At 39.1% G+C, this 17,566-nt stretch overlaps 12 protein-coding genes and 1 non-coding gene across 13 annotated transcripts; 5 read left to right on the top strand and 8 right to left on the bottom strand.

The window, feature by feature from the left end:
* Positions 1–2: 2 nt before the first annotated feature.
* On the bottom strand, positions 3–1,082 carry NESG_01699 (uncharacterized protein; the record flags this gene model as incomplete). The annotated part of the gene is made up of 1 exon (XM_053049323.1): positions 3–1,082. A coding segment is annotated over one exon (1,080 nt), but the record flags the coding sequence as incomplete, so codon positions are not given.
* A 116-nt stretch (positions 1,083–1,198) lies between these two features.
* On the bottom strand, positions 1,199–2,746 carry NESG_01698 (uncharacterized protein; the record flags this gene model as incomplete). The annotated part of the gene is made up of 1 exon (XM_053049322.1): positions 1,199–2,746. One exon carries the CDS (start codon positions 2,744–2,746, stop codon positions 1,199–1,201), a length of 1,548 nt encoding a protein of 515 aa, XP_052904272.1.
* A 324-nt stretch (positions 2,747–3,070) lies between these two features.
* Positions 3,071–3,658, top strand: NESG_01697 (uncharacterized protein; the record flags this gene model as incomplete). Its single annotated transcript, XM_053049321.1, has 1 exon — positions 3,071–3,658. The coding sequence occupies one exon, from the start codon at positions 3,071–3,073 to the stop codon at positions 3,656–3,658; it is 588 nt and encodes a 195-aa protein (XP_052904271.1).
* An 8-nt stretch (positions 3,659–3,666) lies between these two features.
* NESG_01696 (uncharacterized protein) lies at positions 3,667–4,986 on the bottom strand (the record flags this gene model as incomplete). Its single annotated transcript, XM_053049320.1, has 1 exon — positions 3,667–4,986. The coding sequence occupies one exon, from the start codon at positions 4,984–4,986 to the stop codon at positions 3,667–3,669; it is 1,320 nt and encodes a 439-aa protein (XP_052904270.1).
* A 1,136-nt stretch (positions 4,987–6,122) lies between these two features.
* On the top strand, positions 6,123–6,848 carry NESG_01695 (uncharacterized protein; the record flags this gene model as incomplete). Its single annotated transcript, XM_053049319.1, has 1 exon — positions 6,123–6,848. One exon carries the CDS (start codon positions 6,123–6,125, stop codon positions 6,846–6,848), a length of 726 nt encoding a protein of 241 aa, XP_052904269.1.
* Positions 6,849–7,566: 718 nt separating this feature from the next.
* Positions 7,567–8,910, top strand: NESG_01694 (serine hydroxymethyltransferase; the record flags this gene model as incomplete). The annotated part of the gene is made up of 1 exon (XM_053049318.1): positions 7,567–8,910. One exon carries the CDS (start codon positions 7,567–7,569, stop codon positions 8,908–8,910), a length of 1,344 nt encoding a protein of 447 aa, XP_052904268.1.
* A 711-nt stretch (positions 8,911–9,621) lies between these two features.
* Positions 9,622–10,251, bottom strand: NESG_01693 (uncharacterized protein; the record flags this gene model as incomplete). The annotated part of the gene is made up of 1 exon (XM_053049317.1): positions 9,622–10,251. One exon carries the CDS (start codon positions 10,249–10,251, stop codon positions 9,622–9,624), a length of 630 nt encoding a protein of 209 aa, XP_052904267.1.
* Positions 10,252–10,318: 67 nt separating this feature from the next.
* NESG_01692 (uncharacterized protein) lies at positions 10,319–10,885 on the bottom strand (the record flags this gene model as incomplete). The annotated part of the gene is made up of 1 exon (XM_053049316.1): positions 10,319–10,885. One exon carries the CDS (start codon positions 10,883–10,885, stop codon positions 10,319–10,321), a length of 567 nt encoding a protein of 188 aa, XP_052904266.1.
* A 349-nt stretch (positions 10,886–11,234) lies between these two features.
* NESG_01691 (uncharacterized protein) lies at positions 11,235–11,765 on the bottom strand (the record flags this gene model as incomplete). Its single annotated transcript, XM_053049315.1, has 1 exon — positions 11,235–11,765. One exon carries the CDS (start codon positions 11,763–11,765, stop codon positions 11,235–11,237), a length of 531 nt encoding a protein of 176 aa, XP_052904265.1.
* Positions 11,766–11,823: 58 nt separating this feature from the next.
* Positions 11,824–11,895, bottom strand: NESG_01690. The gene has a single exon. It is a non-coding gene; the product is annotated as a tRNA-Pro (tRNA).
* A 237-nt stretch (positions 11,896–12,132) lies between these two features.
* NESG_01689 (uncharacterized protein) lies at positions 12,133–12,411 on the top strand (the record flags this gene model as incomplete). Its single annotated transcript, XM_053049314.1, has 1 exon — positions 12,133–12,411. The coding sequence occupies one exon, from the start codon at positions 12,133–12,135 to the stop codon at positions 12,409–12,411; it is 279 nt and encodes a 92-aa protein (XP_052904264.1).
* An 817-nt stretch (positions 12,412–13,228) lies between these two features.
* On the top strand, positions 13,229–14,239 carry NESG_01688 (uncharacterized protein; the record flags this gene model as incomplete). Its single annotated transcript, XM_053049313.1, has 1 exon — positions 13,229–14,239. One exon carries the CDS (start codon positions 13,229–13,231, stop codon positions 14,237–14,239), a length of 1,011 nt encoding a protein of 336 aa, XP_052904263.1.
* A 504-nt stretch (positions 14,240–14,743) lies between these two features.
* NESG_01687 (uncharacterized protein) lies at positions 14,744–17,461 on the bottom strand (the record flags this gene model as incomplete). Its single annotated transcript, XM_053049312.1, has 1 exon — positions 14,744–17,461. One exon carries the CDS (start codon positions 17,459–17,461, stop codon positions 14,744–14,746), a length of 2,718 nt encoding a protein of 905 aa, XP_052904262.1.
* Between the last annotated feature and the right edge of the window lie 105 nt (positions 17,462–17,566).

Raw genomic sequence — 17,566 nt, 5'->3', positions numbered from 1 at the left:
GGTTCAGTGATTTCGTCAGTTGTTACTGGATCAGGCTCAGACTCGCTTATACTGTCATCGGATGTTACTGGATCAGACTCAGACTCGCTTATACTGTCGTCGGATGTTACTAGATCAGAGTCAGTAGTTTCATCGGATGTTACTGGATCAGACTGAGTGAATTCGCCAGTTGTTACTGGCTTAGACTCAAACTGGTTTGTACTTTCATTGGATAGCAGTGGATCAGACTGAGTGAATTCATCAGTTGTTACTGGCTTAGACTCAAGCTGGTTTATACTTTCATTGGATGTTACTGGATCAGGCTGAATAAGTTCGTCAGTTGTTACTGGCTTAGACTCAGACTGGTTTAAACCTTCTTGCGCATTGTCATTTACTTCATCTAAGCTAGATTTAGATACTTCACTGAGTTTTTCAGTTGAATCTTTGCTTTTAGATCCTTCCTCTGGATCAAAAACTGTACTATCTTTCTCACTGGTTGGCTCGTCTACTATAAAACTGTTGGTTCCTTCAGTTAAAGGATCATCCATAGAAAGATCTTTTTCTGTTAGTGAGTTTTCATTTTCCTTCACAGCAGAGTCATCAACAGTTGATTCTGGCTTTTCTTCCAATGCAGCATTATCAAATTGCTCCTCTGGATAGGGTGCATCTAAATCAGCAGTTTTGGTTGAGCTTAAATTGTCCTCAGATGGCTTTGAGCTAGATAAACCTTCAGTTTTTAAGAAGTCATCCTGTTTGCTTGAATTAGCTTCATCACCAGGAAGAGATGGATCTTCTATCGGGCTTCCCTTAGTGTCAGCTGTGGTAGCTTGATCTGAAGTCTCAGGAAGATGCGCAGAATATAAAACGTTTAATTTGTGCTCTATATTTTGAATCGCAAGCTGAAGCTCTTCTAGTGTGAGCTCCGAAATAGCTCTTTTGCCATAAAACTCAGGAATATCAAGATCTATATATTCATCAAGTTGTAATTTTTCTGTTTCTGGTTTGTCATCAGTAGTTGCTTTTACTCTAGCAGCTAGTATAAAATAAAAATATACTACTGCAAAGTATATTTTGACTGATAGCTTTCTTTTAGTTTTATTCATGATGTTTTGATTTTCTTTCTGTTTTATAGATAATATTTAAAAACCCAATAAAATACATAACCAATCATCGCATAGTAGTGTAAAAACTGTTGGTTTGTTTATTATATTACTTCTATTCATTGGATTTCAAACACGCGGTGTTTACGAACTGTTTTTTTCTCACTAGATTCCTTTTCGCTTGTATCTTTCTTGATTGCGCTGGGAAGCTTAATTTCAATCTTTGAAATTTGCGTTGGTTTTATCGTGGCTATCCCTGTTTTGCTATTCCATGCAGACAAGGACATGCCAGGAGACCATGCTATCTTAGTACCAGCTCCACTGGCCTTTTTCTCTACTTTCTGTGGTTTTGCTGCCTGCATATAGACCTTCTCTAGACTCTTGGGTTCTTCCTTCTTTAACAGTAAATCTTCTCCCTCGGCTTTCTTCTCGGCACTGTCTTTTTTTGGATCTGCTGGGCTATTTGCCACACCCGGGCTTCTTACTGGTGCAAATTCAATCGATCTTTTTATCTTTGGAAAGTTATCTTTGATGTCTTTAGTCCTGTCCATCATCAAATATGGCGATATTCTATCAACAAACTCAATTGCCTGGGAATTTCCAAGCACTTCCTGCAACTTAGCAACAAACACGTCAAGTGATATATCCATGCGGTCATAGCTTTCTGTTAGAGATGCAACTTCTTTTGCAGGCTTGTATGTTCGATTTATCATGTTTGTGTATTTTTCTTTCATATTGCGCTGTCGCAGTAACTCCTCTCTATTTAGATGTTTAGGAATTGCAGGAGTGCTTGCAGTGTTTTCGTCTATACCTGCATTTTCCTCTGTATTTCTTGGCGCACTGTCCTTTTTTTCCTTTCTTTGTGCCTCCCGTGCTTCCCCTGAGTTTTTGCGGGGTGCGGTTGATGCCAGTATAGGAATCTTTATTTTCTCTCTCTTGACTGGGTGAGTGGATACTTTGTGTGCAGCCAGTTCAATTTCATCAATAAATGTATAGCATCTGGCATCTAAGCACATCTGTTCATCACATGTATAGTGGGCCTTTTTAAAGTGGCTCTCTAATTCTTTGTAGTTTTTATAGTACTCGTTCTTCTTCCCAAGCCGCTCGCATAGATAGCACACCTCATGCGCCTTTCTGCAGTGCTTTGCTAGAATGTCGGGTGTGTAAAATCTTTCTCTGCAAAATCCACAGCTAGGATGCCCGTTACCAATTGTTTTTTCTGTTCTGTGGGCGGTCAGTTCTCCCATGCTATAGACAACATATTCAAAGGGAAATTCACATCTATACTCAACACACAGCTCGCACAAGTATCTCTTGTGCTTCGTTGCATAATGGTTGATCAGCGTACTACTATCATAGAACTCAGTTTTGCACAGCTTGCATGATCTGGTAAGCAGTTTCTCTATTTCCTCTATTTCCTCAGGCTCGCACACAATAGAGCCTGCCCAAACGTACGAGTCCTCTGTTTTAACAAACCCTGCACGAGGACTCTTTACAAGGCGAAAGAGCAGCTCCTCATTGGGCACTTCTTTAAGACATATCAGACAGCCTGATTTGTTACTTATGAACTTGTACCGCAGGCCGCATTTTAAGCAGCACCGATGGCCACACTCTGTAACTATTCCTGTAGTATAACTATCATAGCAAATTATACACTCTTCCTTCATAAATATATATATGAGCAAATTTTTATTATACAGTAGCTATATAAACACAAAATAGAGCCCGTCTGGTTGCAGGGCAATAGCCAGTTCCTGCGGCTGCCCAGCGCACATTCTTCTATTCTAGTTATTTCCTGCAGAACTTATTTAATATTTGTCTTCTAGATCCGCATATAACTTCTTACAGCATTTTGGGTGAAAAGACATTGATATATCGGCTTTAGACAAATTCTTTGTGCATAAACGCATTGGAATGCTTTTTCTACTAAGCAATTTCCGCTTCTCCTACGGATATATCTCTCAGAAATATTTTTGTTTTAATAAACAGACATGGCTGACATGCATTCAAAGAAGAAAACAGCAGCCCCAGAACACCTTCAGAATGAACCATACATAGTGCCTGCAGATCCAGATAAGATGGATGAGATCAAAGCAATTATACTACAGATCTTCCCTGTTGTGTATAATCATGATTTCTATGCCAAGCTGTTCTCAAAAAACACATTTCTTCAGCTCCTTTGCAACTCAGCAACCCATGAGATTGTTGGGCTTTTTGCCCTTAGGCTGTCCAATTCCAACACAATGGATCTCAGCGGGTCCCCGCATAGCGCAATACCAAACTGTGAGTGCAGCGGAATGAATAAGTTTGAGGAGGACAAGTTTATGTATGTGATTCTTATTGGTATAATAGAAAAATATCAAGGGCACGGATATGGAAAGATGCTTCTTAAAGAAATCGACTCAATTTCTGTGGCATATGGCATACCTCACATATTTTTGCATGTGCAGACGTCCAACCTGCGTGCAATCGAGTTCTACTATAAATCAGGGTTTAAGCTTGCAAAGCTCATTACTAATTACTACACAAATGTATATCCTAAAGATGCCTTTTTATTACGAAAGTGCTTGCTGCAATAGATAATAAATCATTTTAAGAGAGACTCCTCTATCTTATCTAATCTTTTTTTCATCTGAAAAACCTCTTTCAAGACATCAGCATGGATCTTGTGCACTGACTCTTTGAACCTTTCAAATGACTTGTGCATGTAAAACATGTCTTGCGCATACTCTAGATACCTATCATTTGCGGAAACATTTTTACCGTCGCTGCCATCGTGAATATTGCAATTCTTACTATATTCTACATCTAATCTAATGGGTCTTTCCACTGGTATCTTCTCGGTAGGTTCCTTTTCGCCTGGTGTGCCTTTTTTTTCAAACGTAGGAAAGTTGCCGTTTGCCATAATATAGTCTGCAGCCTTGTAGCCCATTCCTTTGCCCTCAGACATCTTCATCTCGGAAAGAACCTTCTCTCTAGGCGCGTCATCAAGAACAATAAGTGAAATGAAAGAAACACTTCCATTTGCGCGGCTTCTATATATGGTTCTAATGCTGTTTGTATACGGAGAGTACATGGTTATTTTGTTAGAGGATATAAATGCCATCCCCATGCCCTTCAAGGGAACAACTCTTTTATAGTCATCTATTGGGAAGGCATGCTTTTTTATCACTCGGTTGTTCAGACAGTCCACGTTCATTAGCTCGCCTGCTGTTGTTAAAACAAAGAGAAGTGCAGGTTCTGGGTGCCAAAATCCAATTGTGCTGATTGGCGCGCCAAAGTACTTCATACTTCGGACTATTTCCATTTTTGTCGCCTCAAATATATATACATTTCCTTTTTCGCAGCTTACTACTAGCTGTATTTGGCCCTTCAGCTTGGACACCTTTGCAGTGTTTGGGTCCAAGGTAACCCGCAGCCGTAGTTTTGTATATGCACTTGTGTTTAGCTCCAGCCGGTGTATTATTTTCTCGGATATAAGTAGCAGCGTGTTCTCGCATAGAAGTATCTGCGCGGTGCCTATAATTTCGTCGTTCTCAATTACAACCTTCTTCTCCCCTGTACTTATGTCTATGGCTGTCACTGTCTTTCCTGCAATATAGAATATTGATGCATCAAACAGTGCGTACGATTCAATGGTCCCTACAAGAGGGTCTTCCTTTCCCTTTAGATACCTTACAAGATACAGTGTGTTTTCGTACGTGTGCCCAATAAAGGCGCCCCTTTTTAGCAAATGCGCATTTGTGGTGAATGATTTATATTGTTTCTGCAAAGGCCATTTGTTTGTTGTACTCCCTTTGGAAACAAACACCCATCCAGCATGCACTTCTAGAATTGCAAACGCCCCGTGCATTGGTCCTTCTTGGTTTGAAGAAGCATTTATCTGTTCTTGACGGATTCCTTCCATAGAGCTTTGAAAATATTCAAATAAACATTTTAGAATAAATCTGGCAAATTGCAAGCATATAGTATTAATTTGATCGAAAGATAAATTGGCAAGCAATTACACAGCGAGGGCGAGATTGCATTTATTTGAGAAGTCTAGCGTAAGTAATAATAAAATCAAAAATATTGATTAAATAATATATGAAAATTGGTACTTTACTAAAAGCCTTAAAACCCCCCGTGGCATGCGTGTAATAGAAGAGGCGCATTAGTGTCTGAGAGAGCAAAACACTTGACTGCAATGTGGTATTATTCGATTAGAGGAGCTTATAATAGTAATTAAATTTAATCCTACAGAAATTGCAAACATACAGTATTTTAATAATTTTAATAAAGCATTCTAGGCTTATGTACAGCAAATTACAAGTGCACATAGAACCCAAATGGAATTTTCAAAATAAAAGAGCATGCAAGGGCCTACTAAAGAGTTTATAATGCAATCTAGAAAGGGCTGTTTATCACAAAAACAGGTGAGTTCATAGACTAAAGCGTATGCATATATTGGATTGTTGGCTTCAGGCAGAAGAAATTGTATCTTATACCACTAGAGTCTGCAGAGTAGCTTAAATAGACAAGAGGAGTTATAATTGACTTAGAATGAAATGTTCTATAGATTGTGCAGAAAATAAACACTTTTAGTTATAAGCTAGTCCTAATTAGGTTGGTTATTTAATTCTCTAAGCCCTTTTACAGATTCAGAGTTACCAATATCCTGAATGCACTTATACTTCTATGGGCTTATTTGTAGGCGAAAATACTTTTATATATTTCTTCTATTAGAGTATTTACACTTCTTTAGACATAGCTATAAATATGCGCATAGAACAATCTCTAGACTACAATATCAGGCTGTGTACTGCTGCAAGCGCACTACTCTACTAAGGCACTTTACTTGCAAAATATGCTGCATATTTGGTATGTGCAAGGGTGCTTAAAAAGAGCTTAATACTTTCTTTAAGAGTCTTTAGAGACTATGGAAGTGCAAAGAAGCCAGGCACTTCTATTCTTTCGTGTATATGCGAAGGTTTTCATGCCTTGTATAAAGAAAATATAGTAACAGAAAGCACAGCTAAAAAGTTTTAGAGACAGCGAGTAGAAATGGTGCACAATGAGCTTATTGAAAAAAGAGGAATTATCAAAGAGATTCGCCAGATTGGAATATCCTTGTGTACGTATTTAGTAGACATAGGAGAAGAAAGCTTTCCCCCGCTGTGCTATGCGATTAGGCTAGGAATAGTAGGAAAAACACTTACTAGGCCATACTCACCTGTTAGTTTTACAGGAAGCACAGTAGAATGCATTATAAAAATATATCCACAGGAAGAAGGGAAGAACATGTTCACTCCAGATCTAGAAAAACTATCTGTTGGAGATGAGCTGCGTGTGCTGTGGTACACACCAAAGTACCCAATAGAAGAGATTCTCTCCACCAAGCACATGCATGTATGCATGATATCTGCAGGAACAGGAATTACTCCTATGATGCAAATATTAGACTATGCGGCACAGAATAGAAGTATGCACAAGTTTACCTCTATAGCACTATCGCACAGTACCAACCACCAGATATTAAAAGACAGTTCTTTATACAGTGGGATAAGCTTGGAATGCATTAGTCTTATGTCCAAGAACCCAGATTGCACGCATGCAGAACTAATCAGAAAAATAGAAGTACTCATTCAGCCACTGCTTAGCAAGGATGTCTTGTATCTGGTGTGCGGGACAGACTCCTTTGTTGAGGCAGTATCAGGCGTAAGAAAGGGCGAGTATGGAGGCCTTCTTATGCGCCATAATGTTCCATCCAGCAGCTGCTATAAATTCTAGCTTATAGAGTGCGCCGCATTTCTAGAATGTATGCGAGAGAAAGTCATGAACAGAGACAATTTATAATAAACTGTAGAAGTATGTTACAACTACTTCTGCACTTTAAACATAAATTAAAATAAACACTATTTGCATCTATATACTCTGAGTTACCTTTATTTCTTCTTCAAATAGCAGCAGATGTATTTTAATAGAATATTGAAATAAGGAGTACAAATTAAGAAACTTAGCATGCAATAATAACTCGAGTTCTAACCATTATGGGAATATGATAATAAAGAAAGAAGAAGCCTACAAAAAAGAAGTTCCACAGCATTATAATGGGATTTTACATAAGATAGTGCTTCTATTGGATAGTTGGTTTTTAGCAGAAAGTCCAATGTCCTTCTTCTATAGTAAGCCAAAAACCATGGAACCTTCCACATAAAAAAGTTCTTTTAAAATTCCGCACTCTACCCACAGCCAAGCTAAACTTCAATAGGAAATATCCACTTACCATTAATTTACAACGCATGCTTATTATCATAGAAGTTAATTTGTTGAATAATCATAGCTGATTTAATAACCATATGCACTATCAGGCATGTCTGTATAAATGCATAGCGTGCGCTTGTATCAGTACTTATGCAGAACAGAGTATAAATCTCTGATTCTTTAATATTTCATGCAATATCATTGATTTTGAGTCTATTTAGCTTTTTATTTTTTCACTACTAGCATGAGTGTTGAACAGGATAGCCAGCTGAAAGAATATGTTGATCAAGAAGAAAACAGACAAAGAAATTCGCTTACTTTAATTGCAAGCGAAAATTATGTATTTCCAGAAATTTACAAATACTCTGGATCCCTTCTAACTAATAAATATTCCGAAGGAAAGGTGGGTGCAAGATACTACGGAGGAACAAAATACATTGATGCAATCGAAAGCCTATGCCAAAAAAGAGCACTTGCCTTGTTTGGGCTTGATCCCAACGAGTGGGGAGTCTGTGTGCAGCCATACTCTGGGAGTGTGGCCAACTTCTCTGCTTACTCTGCTTTGATAGGACCAGGCGGAAAGATAATGGGAATGAATCTGCCTGCAGGAGGGCATCTAACACACGGGTTCCAGACAAAAACCCGAAAGGTATCTGGAACAAGTCTTTACTTTGCATCATACCCGTACGAAGTAGATGAGAAGGGGGTCTTAGACTACAGCATCATTGAGAAGCGAGTAAATGAGATCAACCCAGAGCTACTCATCTGTGGGTACAGTGCACATTCCCAGGATATAAACTATCAAAAGCTGAGAAGCATTGTAGGCAGCAATGCCTTTTTATATGCAGACATCTCGCACATATCTGCTCTAATTGCCTGCGATCTTATGAACAGTCCGTTCGCACACTGTGATGTCGTAATGACAACCACACACAAGGGGCTAAGAGGGCCAAGAGGTGCAATAATTATATACAGAAAGAGTGTCACAATCAAGGGCAAGGAGTACAATCTTGAGCAAAGAATGCACCAAGCAGTCTTCCCTTTAATGCAGGGCGGCCCCCACAATCAAACAATTGCAGGTATAGCACATGCGATGCACATGGCAGCACAGCCTGAGTTTAAGAAATATGGAGAGCAGGTTCTTGCTAACTCCAAGGTAATGTGCAAGTTCTTCCAGGAGAAGGGATACAATATTATTACAGGCTCAACTGTGAACCATATGATCATTATTGACTTAGGAAATATGAACGTGGGAGGACAGGAGGTGGAGACCTTCTGTGATGCCCTGGGGATAAGCATAAATAAGAACAGTGTGCCGCGAGATAAAGGCTCTCTATTTACGCCATCTGGTATTCGTCTGGGAACATACGCTCTTACAACCAGAGGGTTCAAGGAGGATGATATAGTCTTTGTGGCAGGCATGATTGACTCTGTGATTTCTCTTCTTAAGGAGACAGCAGAGGAAAGAAAGGGCTATAAGACTCTGGAGGCATGGATGCAGGAGAAAAACATTCTGCAGACAAGCAGCATGCAAAGAATCATACAACAGGTGGCATATTTCACCCAAGTCTTCCAGATCCCAGAATAAGGCAGATTTTAAGCCCGTATTCGCTGCAGTAATTTGAGAACTGAGTTTTTCTCTCTTTAAATACGATAAAATGAACATGGTCATATTAAGCATAGGATATTATAAACAGACAAACCATGGGAGGATTAAAATGGAGTTTAAAAGGAATAAATAGGTTTTCTAACTGCACTGTCTTATTCATTGAAAATATTTGTAACAGAAGGATAAAAGCACAATGCATTGATGTATACAGATAGTTTATAGCACAGACTGAATATATTCATACCAAGTTATTCTGCATTTAGGGTGTTTTTCTGTTAGGGTGCACATATTTCTATAGCCTGAAAATCAGACAAGTGCTATGTGAAGGTGTTCAGTATACAGGTTCTTATATTTCACTAGCATGTCTTGGCATTTCTAGTGCTGCAAATGATATTTAGAATTTCGGACAGATTTTTAGCATGACTAAATCACTCCATTGTAAAAATATGTGTGAACCACAGAATATAGAATATCTGGCATGCAGCATACACTACAAATAAAAGTGCTTGCTAAAAGAATCTGCATAAATGCCATATGCGTACACAGCATGCAGATATGAATTGACTAAGTTTGGCATTTATTGAATTTAACAGCCGAATAATAGTTTAAAGAGTCTTTCTGCCAGGAATGCTCGTCCTATATAGATCCAAAGCACCTTAATGGTTTGGGCTGCAGTTTCTGTTGTTTGTTCTAGAGCCTTTCTTGCACTTTCTTTGAAATCATTCTTAAGTCCGCGCAGACCTTTGCTGGCTGTGACCCCATGATCAGCTTACTTACTGCTGTTCTCACCAGCGCAATGCTCTCTGCAGTTCCAAGCACACGGATGTTCTTGTCCTCTATAACAATGCGTGTCTGTGTGATTAGCTCCAGATTGTTCTTGATCTTTCCCTTTGTACCAGCAACTCTTCCAATGGCTCTGCCTATGTGGTGATGTCTCAGTATTCTTACATCTTCAATGGAGAAGCAGTTTACATAGAGCGTGTCGTCTCTCAGAATGGAAAGTGCATCCTCTGGAGAGAACCCAAGCGTAACTGCACTGATAAATTCTTCAGCCCTCTGTATGGCTACAGGGCTAAGTGTCTCTTTACACGTTCTAATATCTATGCTCTGTGTTGCCAAATTCATTCTTATTTGAAGATTGCACTGCACTACAACTGGTGTGTATATCTTCATCCACTCCTCCTTTATCATTTTCATCTTTCTTGATGGAACTCGCACACTTCTCATCTCGTGCGAAATGTCCTTCTCTTCCTTTTCTGCCATAAAATTTTCTGTTCCGTTATTCTTGCATTTATGCAGAAAAAAGAAACAAAGAAGCATGCCCGTGCCAAAAATAAACCAAAGAAGATGGGCAGACTATAATGTATAAGTATTTACTATTTATTCGTTATACCTTTCTGGTGCTGTAGAAGGTCTTAACAGCCTCGCTCTGCACGTAGTACAAGGCAAGCAGGCACAGACACACCTCAAGAAGCGTAAGCTTCTTTATCCAGCTCTTAGTGCCTTTTGCTTTCTCTAAGTGCTCGGTCTGTCTAGAGAGCAGTGATTTGTGTGCATCAATTATTCTTCGGAGGAAGTCTTCCAGATCCTTTCCAAGATTTGCTTCTACCTGCGATGCAAATGGGCCTTCATCTGCCTCTGGGAGTATAACTGTAAAGATAATCTTCTTCTTTGAAGGGTTGCTTAGGGTTAGGTTGTAGTCGCCTGCTTCCTTTGGCATGAAAGAAATTGTCATATTTGTCTCATCTTTAAATGTTCTTATGACTTTATTAGAAGGGTCCTTAAGCTGCAAAGTGGTTGGCCCATTCCCTACGCCAGAAAGTGACATTTCCAAACGGGTTTTCCTGCCCTCTGCGAGCCTCAGACCCAGAACAAACTTATCATCCCCTGCCACATCAAATGTTTCACACAGGGCCAGCCCGATAAAGAAAATAGCCAAGAATACTCTCTTCATTAAAGAAAATAAAAATACAAATAATAAATACAGAATAAACAGTGAAACAGAACACCTCAATAGATATCATGCAGAATATAGAAACACAGGCTGTATTCTATGCGTATCTACAGATATTTCTTATAAGATAATCACATCCCAGCAAGAGTGCGTATTTAATAACCTGCAAGACATAATCGCAGATAAAATACTGTTTTACATGGTTGCATTCGTTTGCAGGTATTCACACAGAATATCTTCTGCATACTTATGCCATGTATTGCTGGAATATTCTACTTTCCTGCGTGCGATTGATAGAAAAAGTGCTGTATGCCAGAATAACTTTTTATTTATCTTTACTACTTCTTTTTTATGCACTACTCAGGCAGTCTTTTATTATGCGTCTAAAGCCACTTACAATTAGAAAATTATCAGCATACACAGAGCGAATGTCTATGGAGGTTTTGCTTGGTATTTTCTTCTGCCCTGAGTATATTAGTATTGTATATATAGGGAGTGTGTCTGCGATCTTTGTGATTACTTTCACTTTGTGGGTATCTTTTGTGCCAGAAAAAGTGTGGTAAAAGAAGACCTTCATGATAATGCTTTCTGCATATGCAAGGATCCAGAAGGAAACAAGAAGTACAATGATTCCTATTCGGTTTGCATTCAGGCCAGCGCGCTCCACTAGAAGGAAAACAGAGATAGCAATGGATGCCGTCGCAATCCCTATGGCAATTCTTATGTCAGTGAAGATCGTGTCTTCTTGGTACTTCTCCAACTCAGTGAGGTATTCAACAAGAATTTCATCCAGCTCCGATTTTATTACGGATAGGTCGTACAGATGTGGGTGGATTTCTTCCTTTTTCGCTGGCTTGTTTCTGCTTTGAGGGTTTTTCATAAATAAAGAAAAGGAAGGTGCTTTAAAGAGCAATTAAAAATGCGAAAAATAAAAAGAAGGGCGACTCCGGGAATTGAACCCGGGACCTCCTGCACCCAAAGCAGGAATCATACCACTAGACCAAGTCGCCTACATTGTTTTTGATTGCCCAGGATCCATGGCAGGTGTGCCCTAATTAATGAAGCATCTTTCAAAACACATTCTGTAGACACTGCACGCATCTATTTATAGGGCCACAAAGACTTTATGAAGGTTATACGCACAAATACACTAGAATTCTACTTTTCCTTTTCTTATTTACACATAGCACTCCCAAAGTAATGCTGAAACTTTAGATCTATTTGATATATTATTTCCATGCTTGCAGATGTCTCCTATTGCATTTCGGATTTTCAATGTATCCCAGAAGACTCTACTACTCACACGTACTGCTATGTGGGGTTTTAATAATAAAACATTTTTAGCAGTTGCATGTGCTAATAGGCTCACAAAGCATTTTCAAGTGGGTTATTTAGTCTGCAATTGCTACTGCTTCTGGCTTAGGCGGTTCCTTTCATGTATTTTTTCTAGTGCATTTACAGATGCACATTTGCTCCATAGCACTCTTCTGTACTGTAATATGCATGCATGGAAAGTCTACAGTTAATTTGTATAAGTGCTTTCATTTCTTAACTACTTTTACCATCTTAAGGTCTTATGCATATATGTAAGTTCTACTATGTGTCTGTATGCCTGTAATATGTAATATTTTTACAATTCATGCGGGTCATACTCTCTCTGCATCAGTTCAGCAATATTTTCATTTTTCTGCATTATTCAATTTCTTTAAGCTCTAGTACTTACAAAGACAAAAAATAGTTAGAGCAAGAAGTTTTCAAAGTAGCATATAATTTTATATCTGGCGTGCAGATGGCAGAATTACCTTTTAATGCGCACTGCACTTCCATATAGATATTTACATTGTACTCTGCACAGCCACTTGCATGAATATAATTTAAATACGAGAAAATCGCATACATTGTATGTGCATTCAATGCATATGTAATATAGACAGAATAATAAGTATTTAACTAGCTAGAAATAGATCAGAAATAGGTTTTATCCATGGAGTATGCATGTAGTGGTAAAATAATAACTTTACTTCCATGATATCACGGAGTTTAAGAAGAAAGAAACAATTGATTGATTCTTCTCTACTAATAGATGAATTTCAACTGATATTTGGTGAAATTGCTTGTTACCTTAAACTGATAAATTTAAAGAAAATCATCACGTGAATTCCGCCACTTTATTCGAATTATTCTTTCTAGATGCATGCAAAGAACAGTAAAAAGCATCATTTCAGATGGATCAAGTGCATTCTTTCCTGTCTATTGTACCTTTCTGTTGTACCTCTTGATATATTCTTTTTTGTATAAGTTTGATTATGAGTTATGTATATAACACATGGTTTGTTTATTTTCATGAAAGAGAAAATATCCGAGGTTATACAGAAGGTACTTGCCCAGGAAATGATCAGAGATGAAAGTGTGTACTTGATTGGCGAGGAGGTTGCAGTGTACGGAGGGGCATACCAGTGCACAGCTGGTCTTTTGGAGAAATTTGGCTCAGCCCGGGTGATTGACACACCAATATCTGAGATAGGGTTTACAGGCCTGGCAGTGGGCTCTGCTTTCATGGGGCTAAAGCCTGTGTGCGACTTTATGTCTTTCAGCTTTGCCCTGCAGGCGATGGACCACATAATCAACTCTGCAGCAAAGACTCTGTATATGTCGGGAGGCAGGATTCAGTGCCCGATTGTGTTTAGAGGCCCAAATGGATATGCAGCTGGCGTGGGTGCACAGCACACGCAGGACTTCAGTGGATTCTTTGCCTCTATTCCAGGCCTTCGGGTGGTTATGCCGCACTCGGCCCGGGACCACGCAGGTCTTCTAAGAAGTGCAATCCGTGACCCAAATCCTGTGATTGTTCTGGAGAATGAAATGCTCTACTCCCAGGAAAAAGACTTTGATGAGTCAATACTTGATGAGAACTTCCTTCTCCCTCTGGACAAGGCAATTGTTGAGGTGGTGGGTGATGCAGTTACCATTGTAGGACTTGGCATAACAGTTGGCATCTGTCTGGAGGCAGCTGAGAAGATTCTTAAGCAGCAGAATATCTTTGTGGAGGTAATCAACTTATTGGCTATAAATCCTTTGGACATATGCACAATTGAGAAGTCTGTTTCAAAGACAAAGAGGCTGTTGATTGTGGACTATGCCTGGCCAGAGTGCGGAGTTGCCTCTGAGATCTCTGCATCTATCTCCTCTCGTCTTTTTGGAGTCCTGGAGAGCCCTGTGTACACACTCTGCAGCAAGAAAGTGCCCACCCCATATGCAGAAGAGCTTGAGAAGCTGATGTATCCAAATGCAGAGGACGTAGCATCTTCTGTGCACATGCTTCTAGCTAAGATGGCATATCGAAATAAAGAGTAATTGAAGGGTTTACACATTCTCTGGTGAATTTTAGCTTTATGTATTTTTAATCTGTTCACTTTGCATTTCTAAAAAAAATGAAAGGGTTCTGTTTTTCATACACTCAGTGAAGAAATCCAGAAGAAAAAGAAACACCACAAAAGAATAGAAAGCCCTATATAAAATTAAAGAAACATTTCAGAATATACACTACATCAGAACATATGTACTTTAAACTATGCATGAAGAAAAGGAGTATCTGGAATGTAGAAAAGGCAGTTTAATACACATGCCGCTCTACTTATAATGACCATCTGGAAGACTATTAAGCATCTTATTTATTGTTTAGACTGCACCAAGGTGTGCTCTGCATGAACAAATCCACTTATGCCTCTGGTATATATGTAGAGTATGCCCGAAAAAGACGAGTACAGAAGTGCATCGAAGACACAAAATTCCCTACTATCCAGGGTAATTAAATATTCAGCATGCATAAAAGTATCTTTGTATGCATTCGGGTTATATTTATGCGCACAGAGAAGCAATATATTGCACGGTCTCTTCCAAAATATTACACACTCGTAGATTTTTCTCTTTAAAAGAGTCTTGTAAAGAAGTAAGCACACGGACTATTTTAGCAGGGTCTGAAATATCAAGACATCTAAATACATGTAAATATATACTCTTATTAATCATTGCAGCCAGACTTATAATAAGCTCTGGTTGCTCACTCTTTTCCTCACATGCATATATCATCCAGATGTAGTTTACTACAGCATGTACTTCTTTTCTATTCACCTGGTAGTATGAATCTATCCAGTCTGTCAGCATCTGTGCATATTCAACTGTGTTATTCTTGAATAGACATTTGAATATTCCTTTGTTAAGACTTTTTTCAATCAGTGGATTCTGCGCACTTAGTGCTCCTTTTTTCTCTATCTGCGTGTATAGCCTTATTGCAGAAACTAAAAATTCTGGGTTATCTGCATGTATAATGCGCTCGAACGTATTTATGTGCTCTTTTGGGTCCAAAATAATCTCTCTCCATCTTTCAAAAGGCAGGCTAATACGTCTAAACAGGTGTGCGTTGTTTGAGTATATTAAAGAGGGCAATAAAAATGCCTGAATGCATGACTTTGTAAGGTTCATGCATCCTATTATGTTCGAGGTAAATCGGATTATAGGATGGCGTGGAGTCAATTCTGCCCTGGACGTGAGTATCATGCAGCCTTCCACCATATCGCGTGCTACACCCAGTATGGATATTTTGTTTAGGAGCAGAAGCCTGTTCATATTTTCATAGTTGTTTCTTACTACTTCAAGGATTTCATTTTGTATGCACGGGAAAGCCAGCTCGTCCTTGCCATCCTCGCAGCGAGGTCTTAGCCTTCTAATATACTGCGCAAAGGCATACCCAAGGAAACTGTCCTTTTCAAGTGCTTTTTTTTGCAGAGAGCACAGCAAAGAATTCTCGTCTTCAGAGAACTCGTAGGGAGGCGGCGATATACTAAGGAAAGAGTGCCCAGTACTTATGCGTATAGCGGCAATAGACTCCATTGAATCGTGCTGTGCATATATAGTGACGTTTCCAACAATATCGAGATTTCCATCTGACCTGTATACTCTATGTACGCCATTCATGTCCACACGAGTGGATTTATTCCAGGCGATTTCCTTGAAAATACTTTCTGTATGGTCTAAGATTTCTTTCAAAAGCGGACCCTCCAATTGTTCTCTTTTAAAGACTCTCTCATACAGTGATTCAAGCACTTCACTTCTCTCTTCATAGATTCCTGTTAGGTCTGTGATTATATGAAGCATATTGATAATGCCGCTTGCTATTTCGTATGTTTTGCTCCGGTATTTGATGCTTTTCCTTTTTCGATCTGAGACGACTTTACACCAGGCCATGTGCATCTCCATACTGCTAGACTCTACAGGTGTGCTGTAGACAGAGAAGAACTCAACTAAATCTGCAGACGGATTTGTTATGTGCTGTGTTGTATACTGTTTGGTCATTGGGTTGTACAGCAAGCAGCAGAATAGATTCAGAAGGACTGTTTCACCGCAGTTTGCAAAATATTCTGCATAGTCTGTAGTAAATATGCCCTTTTTTTGTTTGTAGCATGGTATCCTGCAGTAGACAGGAATCTCCTCTTCTGAGTAGAAAGGAAGTATTTTTTTACTGTCTTTAAGCTCTTTAAGCGTGTCTGCTATATGAAAGTACTCCAAAGAGCTTCCTAAATTCTGTGCGGGTATGAAGTACCGACTAAATATGTTCATCATTCTCTTTTTCTTTTTTTTTCCAGCTGCATCATTTTGCATGTAGTCCTGCAGTAAACTGTATCCAGCAGTAATGAACTCCTTAAGATCTGCTGGATTGTCAATAAACTCAAAGATATAGGTCTGTATTAAGAATCGCGTGCTATTCAGGAAATATCCATTCTTAAACTCTTCAAAGGTTGCTGGGTCTGAAAAAACTCCAGATTTCTTTAGAAACGGGCACCCTCTGTTCTTTATAAAGAACTCAATGATGTTCTTGGCTTCAATCTGCGGAACATGCGGGTTATATCTTGGACTAGAAGAACTATACCCTGGCACACTTATCTGAATTGAAAAGTAGTTCTCGTCAGAGTTTCTCTTTTTTAGAACAAGAAAATGCTGCTGTGGCATCTCCTGCACGCACTCCAGAGGGACGTCTATGCCCTCAGAAAGCAACAGAAGAGCGGCTAGAATGTGGTTAGACCAAGCCTTAACTGGTGGGTACCTCAAAAACTTGGTTAAGGAATCGTACCTTCCTGCCTCAATTGTCACATGGGTGTCATTTAATGAGAACATTTCAACAAGTTTGCTGTGGTAGTCAATAATGTATTTTTTCAGTTTTTCTTGCTCTGTGTCCTTTTCCTGTTTTGGGTACGGTCCATTTTCATTGTAATACACTTTATCACTATGGTGCAGCCTCGTATAATTGTAGTCATATAAGTTTCTGAATAAGGATTTCTTTCCTGATATATTGTAGTTTATGCTTATTTCTGGGGAAAACTGCCGCTTATTATGGATGTATCCACTTTTATGATAGATGTATCCCCGCAGCAAGTTAAATGGGCCTTCCGGGTTTATGATAAACTGGTCACCTTCCTCATTGGACACCTGCATTTCCTGGGCTTCTTGTAGATGCTTCACACCAAGCCTAGCAAAGACGGTGCCAATCACCATAAAGCAAATCAAATATTGCAAATGCATAATTAACAAGGGTAAAATTTTTTGACTAGGCTTTTTTGGTTTTCATGTCCTAAGGATGTGAAACCTTTCTCAAGTTGGCAGTGGCCCAACTAGTCATTGTTCCCA

This window comes from Nematocida ausubeli, assembly GCF_000738915.1.
Source record: "Nematocida ausubeli strain ERTm6 chromosome Unknown supercont2.4, whole genome shotgun sequence".
In the NCBI taxonomy this organism is placed as follows: domain Eukaryota; kingdom Fungi; phylum Microsporidia; genus Nematocida; species Nematocida ausubeli.
Note: the sequence above shows the minus strand (reverse complement) of the source record. Positions and strands in the feature narration are given on the sequence as shown.